Below are 13,203 nucleotides of genomic sequence, written 5' to 3'. Positions count from 1 at the left end.
TAAGAAACGGCAGCAGAACACCCATAGAACAAATGAAAGGCAATATAATGGAACATTTGGTCCTCTGCTTTTTTTCTACATGTGGGGATGTACTTGGCCCCCACTTGCTACCTACTTTAAGCTCTCTTGTGGGATTTTTCTTTTCATTCTCTGGATATGGCCATCGCTGGCAAAGGTGACATTTATTGCCCATTGGTAGCTGCCATTGAGAAGGTGGTGGTGGGCCTTCTTCTTGAACCAATATCACAGAGACAGCCCAACACCCCACAGAGCACCATGTTGGAGCATTCCTGAAAGTGGCCCTTGAGCAAGACACTGCTTAGAATTGTGGCCTTCAGTAAAAAGTTAATGAAAATCTTGTTCTAGATTGAGTAGTGGATAGAAAACTCCAAGTTTTTGTAGTGATATTTTCAAATTTTCTCAATTGGGCAACACCCACTTGGGTCCATGTTTCTGTAAAGTGACCTACAGCAAACCTACCAGGATGTCTTTGTGTATTTGTGAAGCCCAGTGCACTACTTGATTCGTGCTGTTGATCATTTCCACAGAATAAGGAGTACAAGGTGTTGACTGAGCAGCTGATGGCAGTGACCTCGGCACAAGCTACCGAAATCGATAAACTTCACAAGGAGTTGGACCGACGCCGGGAACACCAGGGAGATGAGAACAGAGCAACCAGCTTACAGGAGGAGATTGAGAAACTCCGCAAAGAACTCGAGATATCTCAGACAGAACGCAAAATCCTGGTAGACACCTCCACCAGAGAGAAAGCAGAACTTCAGCAGGTAACCAAAACGTGGAATTAATGTTAAACCAATTAATAACTGAAAACCGTTTTATTGACCAATTCCAGGTAATTCCTTTCAAAAAAAATAATGCTGGCAAGGCTTGCCTCAATATCTTCCCATTTGTTAGATGAGAAATTAAAGTGCGTATTGCGGTTGACTGTTTATTCCACTAATGTTAGACGTACCAGGGAATGATTGTTACCTTTATACTTATTCTGTGTTCCTATTTGGAGCACTTCAGCTGCCAGTTGCTGAGCCCCGGATCCTTCTGGCTTCAGCACTTGGCCAAACACTGATGGAAACCAAAATGTTATTTTCTCAACATACAGGTGGCGTAGTCATTGCACACTTCATCTTATGTAAAATGATTACTGTGAGCTTTCCCCGGAGCTTTCCTCAAAAAGTATCAGTGCTCTCATAATTATTTCCTGCACACTACATGTGTTCGTCTGTCCATTTTGTTTGGGATTCCTGTATGTGCACTTACAATTATCAACAGGTCAAGAAAAAGTAAGTTTATCATAGAATCAGAGGAACTACAGCGAAGAAAGAGGCCATGCAGCCTGTCACATCTGTACTGGTGTTAGTTCATCAACTGGAGCTATCTACATTTCACTTCAACGTCCCTTTCCCCATTCCAATTTATATTCCTCCTTTTGAAATATGTACTCAATTCCCTTTTTGCCTAAACTCTGTCTCAATAGCCACTTGTAGTAAAGCCTTCCATGTTCTAATAATCTCTGTGTGAAACAAACTCTTCTAGCTTCCCCTTCTATTCTTCTAGTGATATCCTCCAGTTTATGATCCTCTGCTTTTGATTCACAACCACTGGAAACAATCTTTCTCAATATACTTTCTCTAAACTTTGTATAAGTACAAAAATCTTTATAAGAAACCCTCTCCAACCCTTCTCTGCTTTATTGGAAAAAAATGTCTAGCCTTTCTTCATATCTATAATCTTTCATTCCTGGTATTGTAATGAATCTTCACTGAATGACTCTAATATCCTTCTTATACGGGGATGCCAAGAACGGCACAAAATATTGTGGCCTGACCAATTTCCTTTCTTTTGTATTCAGTGCCCCTACATATAAAACTCACAACCCCGTTTGCCTTTTCATGGTCTTTCCTACCTGCACGGCCTTCTGGGGTTAGATTCCTAATGAAAGGAACTGGCCTCTATTAAGTTGTATTGAAATCCTATAACTATTTTTATGTTCATATTTAAAATATCTAACCCTGACAGGAGAAATTATTTTTGGCTTGGAAGGCAGAATTATTGTAGGCTGTAAAATGTGCCAGATAAGGTATAAAATCATTTTTCTTTCTCTGGAAAATAAACCACACGTCTTCAATAATTTCTAAATCCACTTTTTCTGCAAACTGGACTACTGTGTACTTCAGCTTTTTTGCATTTGTAATAAAAGTGTTGAGTATAGAGCTGTCAGCATTTTTGAAATTGTTTGTTAGCTTTTACATAGAATGTACAGCATAGAAACAGGCCATTCGGCCCAATAGGTCCATGGTTGGGTTTACGCCCCACGCGAGCCTCCTCCCACCTGTCTTTATCTAATCCTATCAACATATCCTTCTATTCCTTTCTCTCTCATGTGTTTATCTTGGTGCCATATAAAAGATTACTGCACAAGTTAAGAGCTCATGGTGCTGGGGGTAATATACTGGCATGGATGGAGGATTGGCTAACAGAAAACAAAGAGTCAGGATAAAAGGATTATTTTCAAAATGGCAATCTGTAACTAGTGGGGTCTAAAACTAGGGAGCATAGTCTCAGAATAAGGGGTTGCCCGTTTAAGACGGAAATTAGGAGGAATTTCTTCTCCCAGAGGGTCGTGAATCTTTGGAATTCTTTACCCCAAAAAGCTGTGGAGGCTGAGTCATTGAATATATTCAAGGCTGAGTTAGACAAATTTTTGATTAGCAAGGGAGTCAAAGGATATGGGGAAAGGGCAGGAAAGTAGAGTTGAGGTAAAAATCAGATCAGCCATGATCTCATTAAATGGTGGAGCAGGCTCGAGGGGCCGAATGGCCTACTCTTGCTCCTATCTCTCATGGTAAATACAAAGAACAGCGAAGGGTGACAAAGCAGATAGTAAGAGCTGCAAAAAGGGAGTATGAAAAGAAACTTGCAAGGGATATCGATATCAAAATCAACAGACATTTTTTACAATTTATGTTAGGAGAAAAAGGGTGGTCAAAAGCAATGTGGGCCCCTTAAAAACTGATAATGGTGTTAGTGTAAATGAAAATAAGGAAATGGTGGACATGTTAAGTAATTACTTTGTGTCAGTATTTACAGTAGAGGAAGAGGATAGCATGCCGGACACGCCAAGGAAACTAATTTTGAATCAGGGATGGGGACTCATCATAATTAATGTAAGCAAATTAATAGTTATGAAGAAAATAATGGCATGAGAGAGTGACAAATCCCCAGGACCAGATGGTTTCCATCCCAGGATTTTAAAGCAAGTAGGGAAGAACATTGCAGAAGCCCTAACTTTAATCTTCCAAAGTTGTCTCGATTTCAGGAATTGTTCCTTTTAGATTGGAAAATTGCACTATTTCATAGAATCATAGAAGTTTACAACATGGAAACAGGCCCTTCGGCCCAACATGTCCATGTCGCCCAGTTTATACCACTAAGCTAGTCCCAATTGCCTGCACTTGGCCCATATCCCTCTATACCCATCTTACCCATGTAACTGTCCAAATGCTTTTTAAAAGACAAAATTGTACCCGCCTCTACTACTGCCTCTGGCAGCTCGTTCCAGACACGCACCACCCTTTGAGTGAAAAAATTGCCCCTCTGGACCCTTTTGTATCTCTCCCCTCTCACCTTAAATCTATGCCCCCTCGTTATAGACTCCCCTACCTTTGGGAAAAGATTTTGACTATCTACCTTATCTATGCCCTTCATTATTTTATAAACTTCTATAAGATCACCTCTAAACCTCCTACTCTCCAGGGAAAAAAGTCTCAGTCTATCCAACCTCTCCCTATAAGTCAAACCATCAAGTCCCGGTAGCATCCTAGTAAATCTTTTCTGCACTCTTTCTAGTTTAATAATATCCTTTCTATAATAGGGTGACCAGAACTGTACACAGTATTCCAAGTGTGGCCTTACTAATGTCTTGTACAACTTCAACAAGACATCCCAACTCCTGTATTCAATGTTCTGACCAATGAAACCAAGCATGTTGAAATGCCTTCTTCACCACCCTATCCACTTGTGACTCCACTTTCAAGGAGCTATGAACCTGTACTCCTAGATCTCTTTGTTCTATAACTCTCCCCAACGCCCTACCATTAATGGAGTAGGTCCTGGCCCGATTCGATCTACCAAAGTGCATCACCTCACATTTATCTAAATTAAACTCCATCTGCCATTCATCGGCCCACTGACCCAATTTATCAAGATCCCGTTGCAATCCTAGATAACCTTCTTCACTGTCCACAATGCCACCAATCTTGGTGTCATCTGCAAACTTACTAACCATGCCTCCTAAATTCTCATCCAAATCATTAATATAAATAACAAATAACAGCGGATCCAGCACCGATCCCTGAGGCACATCGCTGGTCACAGGCCTCCAGTTTGAAAAACAACCCTCTACAACCACCCTCTGTCTTCTGTCGTCAATCCAATTTTGTATCCAATTGGCTACCTCACCTTGGATCCCGTGAGATTTAACCTTATGTAACAACCTACCATGCGGTACCTTGTCAAAGGCTTTGCTAAAGTCCATTTAAGAAAGGGAAGGAGAGGGAAACCAGGGAATTATAGACCAGTTAGCCTAACATTTGTTGGGGAAATTATTAGTCTATAATTAAGGATAGAGTGACTAAACACCTTGATAATTTTCAGCTGATCAGAGAGATCCAGCATGGATTTGTAACGGGTAGGGCTTTTTACATACTGGGTAAGAAAGGAGTCCACATTGCACACATTGTAAGAACTCCATTCCTTGTACCCCTTTACCTACCTCTTCTTGACAGTTTATGTGGGGGTAGTTAAAATCTCCCACGATTATTAATCCATGTCATTTATTCATTTCACATATTTCTTCCTCAACCTCCTTTCCAGTATTAGGTAGTCTGTAGTATACTCCTATTGGTGTGATCAATCCCTTATCTTTTATTTCAATCCATATGGATTCTGTTTCAATCCTTCTGTTAGTTATGTCCCTTTTTTCTCCTGCCATTGTTACCTCTAATTAGTACAGCTACTCCACCCCCCTTTTTCCTTCCTTGTCCTTTCTGATTGTTATAACCTGCATTATTTAGTTGCCAGTCCTGTTCTTTATGTAGCCATGTTTCAGTTATTCCTACTACATCTGGTTCCTTGCTACGGATTACTGGACACTGTGTACGTTGCTGTTCAGGCAGTTTAATTCGTCTTTTAATAGTAATCCCTTTTACTTTATTTTTAATAGTCCTTTCACATCTCTTTCATAGCTGTATTTGTTCCTTGACCATTTATGTTATCTTTATTCTTTACCCTGGTCTAACCTTTACACTCCTCTCTTGTTTCTTTTATCTTTAGTCTTTTATTATTGTTACCAGATCCCTCCCCCCATCTTGCTAGTTTAAAGCCTTATCCACCGCCCTATTTATCCTTTCGGCTCGGACTCTGGTCCCATTCTGGTTCAGGTGGAGCCCATCCCAGCGGTACAGCTCCTTCCTGTCCCAGTACTGGTGCCAGTGTCTCATGAGATGGTTAGCATGTATGAAGTTGCTTTCTTAAGTTAAGATGATGACATATTATTGGGGCAGTGTAGAGGGGAGACCGAATGCTCTATCTAACCAGTACTATACATGACCTGAAACTGCTTGATGTGGACAAGGTACAAAAAGTGGGAAAATGTACCATTCCCCAGCACTGATGTTATTCACCTACGTGAGCAAAAATAAAACAAGCTATCTGGGAAGAGAAGCATCTAAGGCAGCAAAGTTTGCCACAAATACACTGAGTTCTCACAGCATAATTTGCACTCCACAGTGCTGCTTGCCTCAGTAGTTGATTCAGATCATCTCCTTCAATGCTGTCTGTATAAACCGAGCCAAAGGGGCATGTCTTTGCTTTGCATACATATTATCCGAGGGAGGGAATCAATTATGGCATCAAATCAATGTGCAAAGTCTGATGCTTCTGTGAACTACTGATAAGCTTCAGGGAATTCAGTTAATCTGTGTCAGCTTAGTATAATTATGTCTGTGAATTATAGCAACCATGTCACAGTGGCAACTTCTGCAGTTGATTTGTTTGACTGGTGCAGTGATGAGCAAGAAGTAGGTAGGTGTTAGAGGACCCAAGGGTTTGCACAGGGACATAGGACTGGAGGAGATCATGGAGGTATGGAGGGGTAAGGCTTTGGAGAGATTTGAAGGTGATGTTGAAAATCTATGGTCAATTTTTTTGGGACACAGGAAGCCAGTGAACCTTGGTGATGATAGGGTTGTGGGCGTTAGCACAGGTGAGGACATGGGCTGGAGCATTCTGGATGACTTGTAGTTCATGAATGGTGGAGGGGGAGATTAGCAAGCAGAGAATTCAAGTCCAGCCATAATGTGATAAAAGCATGGATTAGGGTATCAGTGATGGAGAGGGAAAGGTGTTAGTGCTGGTTATCAGTCAGATGTGGGGGGAAAAGCTGAGTTTGGGGACAAACTGAAGCAAAGCCGGAGGTGACAGCTGAAAGGAGATGGAGTCAATACTGGAGATATGTAGTTGTTTGAAGGAGAGGAGAGAAAGAGAATGGCTTCAGTTTTGCTGAAATTAAGCTAGGGGCTGTTTTGGCTCATCCAGTGTCTTAATGTCAGAAAGACAATTGGTGGCAACAGCAAGGTAGAGATGGCAAGGTATAGCTGGGTGTCATGAGCACACAAGTGAAACCTAACCCTGTGCTTCCAAGGGTAGCATATGAATGATGAATGATGAAGGGGAGGTGGCCAAGAATAGAACCCAGAGGTACAGCAGGAGTAATTGTGCAGGAAGAGATACCATTTGTGGTGACTTAATGTTTATGGTGCGATAGGTAGGAATGGAGCCAGGAAAGAGCAGTGCCGCAGAGGAGAAATGTTCAAGGAGTATTGAGTGATGGACAGTATTGAAGAGAGTCAAAAGATCAAGGAGTGGGACAGTGAGCATTACTTGCAATCACATAAAGTTCCGATGGTGATTTTGATCAGCGTGGTTTAGGTGGGTTGGAAACCTGATTGGAATGCTTTGAACAGGAAGTAGCAAGAGTTGAGATTATGTGGCGAGGCAACAATGTGTTTCAGGTCTTTAAGAAAGGAAGAGTTGGGGCTGTAGCAGTAGTTTGAGAGATTGAAGAGGTTGAGAGGAGTTACTTTGAGGAGTGGTGCGAATAGAGGTTTTGAAAGATGTAAAGGCTGAACTAGAGGAATGGGACAGATTGATTTCAATGGTCATGGGACTGAAAAGGGAAGTTGGGTGTTAAGGAGCGGGAAGAAAGTGGGTCCAGGGAGCAGGTGGTGGGCATCATGGAAGTTTAGTGACAGGGAGTGGAGAAGATGGAGGAGCAGCAATGAAGTAAGGAAGGCTGGGTATCAGAGGAGGTTGCTCAGGGTGATGGGCTGGGAAGGGGAGGCCTCGGAGGAAGCCGAAGCAAGAAGTCCCCAATTTTGGTCATGAAAATGTCTTTGAGCTCCTTACGTTTGCTCCAAGATGTGGATAAGAATGCAATGAAAGGCAGTTCTCTCTGTGTCCTGGCCAATATTTAACCCTCAACCAACATGACTAAAACAAATTATCTGGTCATTATCACATTACTGTTTGTGGGATCTTACCCTGTCCAAATTGACTGCCACATTTCCCTACATTACAACAATGACTACGCTTCAAAGAGTACTTAATTGTGTGTCTGATTGATTTGAACCTCAGTGCAATTCCATCAGAAGAGATTCAGAGTTTCAATTTCTAAACACTTTTATTGTACAGATTTTTCACTCTGATACTGATTTGGGAATACATAAAGCTTCAAAAACCTGAGAGAAAATTGTGCTTCTTCACTTCAATAAATATTCTGCAATAAAATATAGCAATGCTCTACCACAGTAATTGCCTTTTGTTTTGGCTTCCTGGTCACTGCTGGAAAGTACATGTCTGTGGACATCAGATAAGGCTTGGTTTTAGTGCCATCCAAAACAACAACGACTTGTATTTATGTAGCATCATTAACGTAGTAAAGTGTCCCAAGGCACTTCACAGGAGTGTTATCAAATAAAATTTGACACCGAGTCACATCAGGAGATATTAGGACAGATGACCAAAAGCTTGGTCAAAGAGGTAAGTTTTAAGGAGCATCTTAAAGGAGGAGAAAGAGGTTTAGGGAGAGAATTCCTGAGCTTAGGGTCTAGGCAGCTAAAGACATAGCCGTCAATGGCAGAGCGAAGAAAATCAGGGATGCGCAAGAGGCCGGCATTGGAGGAGTGCAGGGATCTTTGGAGGGTTGTTTGGAGGAGGTTGCGGAGATGGCGAGGCCACGGACCCATAGCTTAATAGTTTACTGGCACTCATTGTCAATGCTTACGCATGAATCACAGGAGGACGGCAGACACCTGTGGAAACATCACCGCATGAGGCAACACTTTTAGGCGTTGGAGAGAAAACTGCAGGCAGGAAGAAAAATCTGTTTCACTCAGATGGCTTAATATTTACTGTTCTTTTATCAAAGGAAGTAGCTTTTAAATCAGTAACTACATGGTAAAGAAGTTGCTTTTGTTTTTTCTTTTGTCAGCGTGTGGTTGATCTGGAGAAGGAGAACATGCTGCTGAAACATGAAAAGGAGAAACTGAACCTTAGCATCCAGAATCAGTCCAAGGATGTAGCAGGTGAGATGATGGTACCGAGTTCCTCTCATTTTTACCTCAGCCCATCTGAAAGACCTGTGGATAAGAGGCCTCGGGACAAGGCCTGACTGAACTTGTGGCACTCTCAGGCATAGGAGAGATGGATCTCTGTGAGCAAACCACTAGGAGAAGTTTGGGATAGCTCTACTGTTTTTTTTCCTGCCCTTCCCCCTCCCCCCCCCAAACATTTGTATGTGGAACTTGGTTCTGAGTAAAACTGAAAAGACACCACACTCTTACGAGATGACTGCCCCTCATTCTATCCTGTTGATCAGCGACGTGTCCTTGCTGTTATTAACTCTCAAACATCAGTCGACAGCTTACCGAATGCACAACAGCATTACATCCTGATCCGCTCCCTCTGATTGACACATATGAAATTGTATAATTTGGTCTTAAACACCGTCTTTCCATTCTTTGGTACTTGCATTCCTCACCTCGAGTACTAAAATAAATCTTTCTCACTACTATAAGTAGTGAAAGGCTCCTTGTGTTAAATTGTGGGTTTTTTTGCACTGTACCACTGTCATCTTGTTTGTTTGTAGCATGCCCACAGCTCATGTGGGTTGAAACCCCATCGAGTAGTGGCGATTGGAGTTTTCCTTTTAAAGTGTGAATAAGCACAGCTAACCCAGTATACAAGCAGCATGTGAATATGCTTAGAAGCATTTTTTTTTCTACAACAACCTGTTACTTATAACAGGATTGCACTGTATCTACAGAAAAACTCACACAGAAGACAGAAAAGGAAAATGAGCGGGCAAAGAAAGAGCTGGACGAAGAACGCTCTCGTTATCAAAACCTCCTGAAAGAGTATTCCCGTCTGGAGCAGCGATACGACAATCTGCGGGAGGAGATAACCCTGATTAAGGTGGTTTTCTAAATGTGTACATGTTAATTCATTGTTTTTTTAAGAAAAATGTAGGTATTGTGCATTTTCAATATATAACGCCGAGCAGTACTTGCGTGTATTTCTGACCACCCTGGTACAAGTCATACCAGGAAATGGCCGTAAGAGCGTATGGGCCCAATTTCCATCTTTGTTACATCTTAAAAGCAGGGTGGGGTGTAACTGAGTGCAACATTCGGTAGATATCAGTGTCTCGGGCAGATGGTGGAAGTTCACGTCCAAAGCAGACAGGAGCTTCAGTATGATATGTAAAAGGGGGCGTGAAAGTCACTTGTATGATTTTGCAGCCAGCAGGTGCGGTAGACACAATGTCCAACCCACCAAGGAAATTTAGCATTCAATTTTGCTCGATTGCAGGATTTGCATCGGTTGTTAACCATTTAGAACTGGTTTACACCTGTAGTGGAAAATCGGTATCTATAAGTCGTAGTTGGTGCAGCTGTGTTTGGGGACACTGAAGTACCAATGTGCATTGGCACTAAGTGGTAGCATCCAGCTTTGATTTTTCCCAATTTGTTAGAGTTGCCAGGGTGAGGTGCCAAGCAGAGACTAGATACCTCTCTCCATAGGGAGGACAGATAAAATTGGAAGGAAAGGTGTCCTCATTAGGCTACATTGTGCTCTTTTAGCCTTTTGCTGGGCTGCTTGATGGAGAAGTGAGACATCGGCCTGGATTTTAACTGCCATCAGGTTTCCGAGGGGAAACTGTGTTGGCAAGTTAATTTCCCACCTGCCCTGGCGAATAAGACTCAGACAATTTTAACAACTGGGCCTCAATCCCATCAGTCAACTTCTCACCCATTCGAGGTGGAAAGTCGGTGGGAAGCAATGGAAAATCGAGCAGCCGGGAAACTACTCACCGACTACAGGTAATTGGCAGGGTTGGCTGTTGGGCCATCCTGTGGGGGTCCTGTGATCAGGGTAGGGGGCAAGATAGCAGCAGGGGAGGCTTAAACTCCTGGCCCAATAAAGAAAGTTTTAAAAAAATAATAATTTTAAACTTGTCCTTTTGGGCCTCTTCTGCCTCCAAACCACCAACAGGATGAAAAAGTAAATCTGGTTGCCCCCTCAGCCTGTTTTCTCCCCTGAACCTGCTGACACAGGCTGGGTTTTAGTTCCTTGGGCACTGGCAGTCCCTCCAGTGGCTCTTTCATGTGGCCATTCTTCGTGTGTGACCGTGAGTGTAGGTAGGCTGTTCTTGGAGGGCATCACTGACCAGTTTAATTCTGTCATCATCCTATATTCACACAGAGCATTTTTCATGAGAAGTCGCTGGAAAACATTTGGGGCTGGGAGGGAGAAACTGAGGTCAGTATCCTCCTCCCCAGACCAGAGACACACAGGTCAGTTGTACTGGCAGTTGCCCCAGTTGAGATTAGCTAACCATGCAGACCAGGGATTAAACATGGGATCCTCTGGTTTTTATGGCTAAGTTTCACATTGGGCAGCACATTTATCCATTGCGCCATATGGGGAGTTCTCTCAAATATAACACATTCCCCAAGACACGGTCAGTTCAGGTAGAAATGTCAGCAATGTATGACATGGTGGCAATGTAATGTGCTGCAATCCAAATGTTACAAAATTACTTTGATATTAGAGATTCCTTTCTTGCATTCCACTAATTCCCAGTTAATTTTTAAATTATTTCAGCAAACTCCAGGCCACCGGAGAAACCCCTCCAATCAAAGCAGTCTCGAATCAGATTCTAACTACCCTTCCATCTCAACATCCGAGGTTGGGGATACAGAGGATGCAATACAGTTGGTGGAGGTGAGAGGCTACCTGGCTGAGTTTGAATTCTGTAACTTCATGCCACAAATACTTACAATTTAGCAAAAACAAAGAAAAAAAACCTAACAGTAAATCTAAAAATATTCACACTTGCAGCACTTTTCTAATCATAGAATCATAGAATGATACAGCACAGAAGGAGGCCATTTGGCCAATGATGCCTGTGCCAGTTCTTTGAAAGAGACATCCAATTAATCCTACTCTCCTGCTCCTTCCCGATAGCCCTGCAAATTTTTCATTTTCAAGTATATATCCAATTCCATTTTGAAAGTTGTTATTGAATCTGCTTCCACCACCCTTTCAGGCAGTGCGCTCCAGATCATAACAATTTGCTGCTGTTCTAGCTGCTGAGGTTATGCTGGGCACAGTGAAAGAATAACACTGGAAATCCGGATGGTTACACAGTTTAGTTGACTGTGCCCATCTTCCATTATCTTCATAGTTAGCAGAATGTGTGTTGGGTAGGTCCAGGTTCTGACCCTCCAACAGATTCTCTGTGAACTTTGATTGTGGGAATCGCCCTCTGTGATGTGACTTGATTAAAATTTAGAAAGTAAGAAATCATTGAATGAGGAAAGGCACCTCCCCTTATCTTCCATCCACAGACAGTGTACAGTTCACTCTATTTTTGAACTCTTCCCATCCCATTTAAGGAACTGTTTTACAGAAGTTTTTCCCTGCTCACTCAACCCCCTTCCCCATGGTGAAACAAGCAAAACTCCATAATACCTCCCTAACCTTACACCCCACATTATACATCCTATAGATGAGTTTGACTTCCTTGACTTGTCCTTTAATGGTCCCAGCAGCTCAGTAACCTTCATGTTCCACACAACATTTCTCTTTATTTGTGCTTATTCTGAAAGCCATCTGAAGGGCAGTAATTTCTTTCCCTTCAGAAGAAATATTTATTTTGTAATTTAAAAAAAAAAGAAATTCATGAACAAGCACACACAGCTGGCTGAATACACTTGACATTGATTAGAAGTCACACATGCATGAGCTGCATGGCACAGTGGGCAGAAATGCTTGTGTATTGTGCAGTAATCTTAGTGTAATGCATCAATACGTTTAATCGCAATTCCTTGCGAGCAGATTGAGGAAGTTAATCTTTCATTGCCTGGCTGGGGTGTTTTAGCAATTTTTCTTCTCACAGGAAGCTGGCTTGGAGAAAGCTGCCATGGATATGACTCTATTCCTGAAGCTGCAGAAGCGAGTGCGGGAACTGGAGCAGGAAAGAAAGTCACTGCGTGCAGAGTTGGAGCGAAAAGAAGCGATGGAAACAAAAAATTTGGTACAGTAGTAAATGAACACAGAAACTAGTTGCGCGTAATCTCACCTGAAAATACGAACGTCACCGAGCTTCATGTCGCTGGTTACAAACTGCGTTTACAATGTCACAGGCCTTATTGACTGATGATGAAGGTTGTCTTTTCAAATACAATCTCTCCCCAGTAGCTTATGGACAAAATGTATCACCCGATGTACTACAGAGCCATACAGACCAGGAAGCTCCTAGGTTCAATTCCTATTCTGTCTTGACTTGCCTGATTTTAGCTGCAAAAGCCATAGAGACACTATAATTAGCCTCGTCACCTATGGACTAGTGAGGGGAAAAGTTGCTCCAGATTCCCTTTCCTGTGGCAGGTATGGATTTTGCGTGAGGCCTAGATGAAGTCAAATGGCTGAACAGCCTCACTGTCTAACATCACCGATTCCTTGGGCAAGGTGGCACCAGTGTCTATTGAGCCATAACACCATTCCTTCAATTGTAAACAATTTTACAACACCAAGTTATAGTCCAGCAATTTTATTTTAACT

At 42.3% G+C, this 13,203-nt stretch overlaps 1 protein-coding gene across 1 annotated transcript in view; it reads left to right on the top strand.

Moving 5' to 3' along the window:
* The window catches only part of myo5b (myosin VB), a 260,378-nt gene that overhangs the window by 194,047 nt on the left and 53,128 nt on the right, over positions 1–13,203 (top strand). Inside the window, exons 22-26 of the mRNA XM_067983571.1 lie at positions 549–785; positions 8,567–8,660; positions 9,401–9,549; positions 11,242–11,361; positions 12,539–12,676. Of these exons, the coding sequence (XP_067839672.1) occupies positions 549–785; positions 8,567–8,660; positions 9,401–9,549; positions 11,242–11,361; positions 12,539–12,676 (738 nt within the window). The remainder of the gene's footprint in view (positions 1–548; positions 786–8,566; positions 8,661–9,400; positions 9,550–11,241; positions 11,362–12,538; positions 12,677–13,203) is intronic.

This window comes from Heptranchias perlo, chromosome 1 (assembly GCF_035084215.1).
Source record: "Heptranchias perlo isolate sHepPer1 chromosome 1, sHepPer1.hap1, whole genome shotgun sequence".
NCBI lineage: Eukaryota > Metazoa > Chordata > Chondrichthyes > Hexanchiformes > Hexanchidae > Heptranchias > Heptranchias perlo.
The sequence above is the reverse complement of the archived record's forward strand: the minus strand, read 5'-3'. Positions and strand labels throughout refer to the sequence as shown.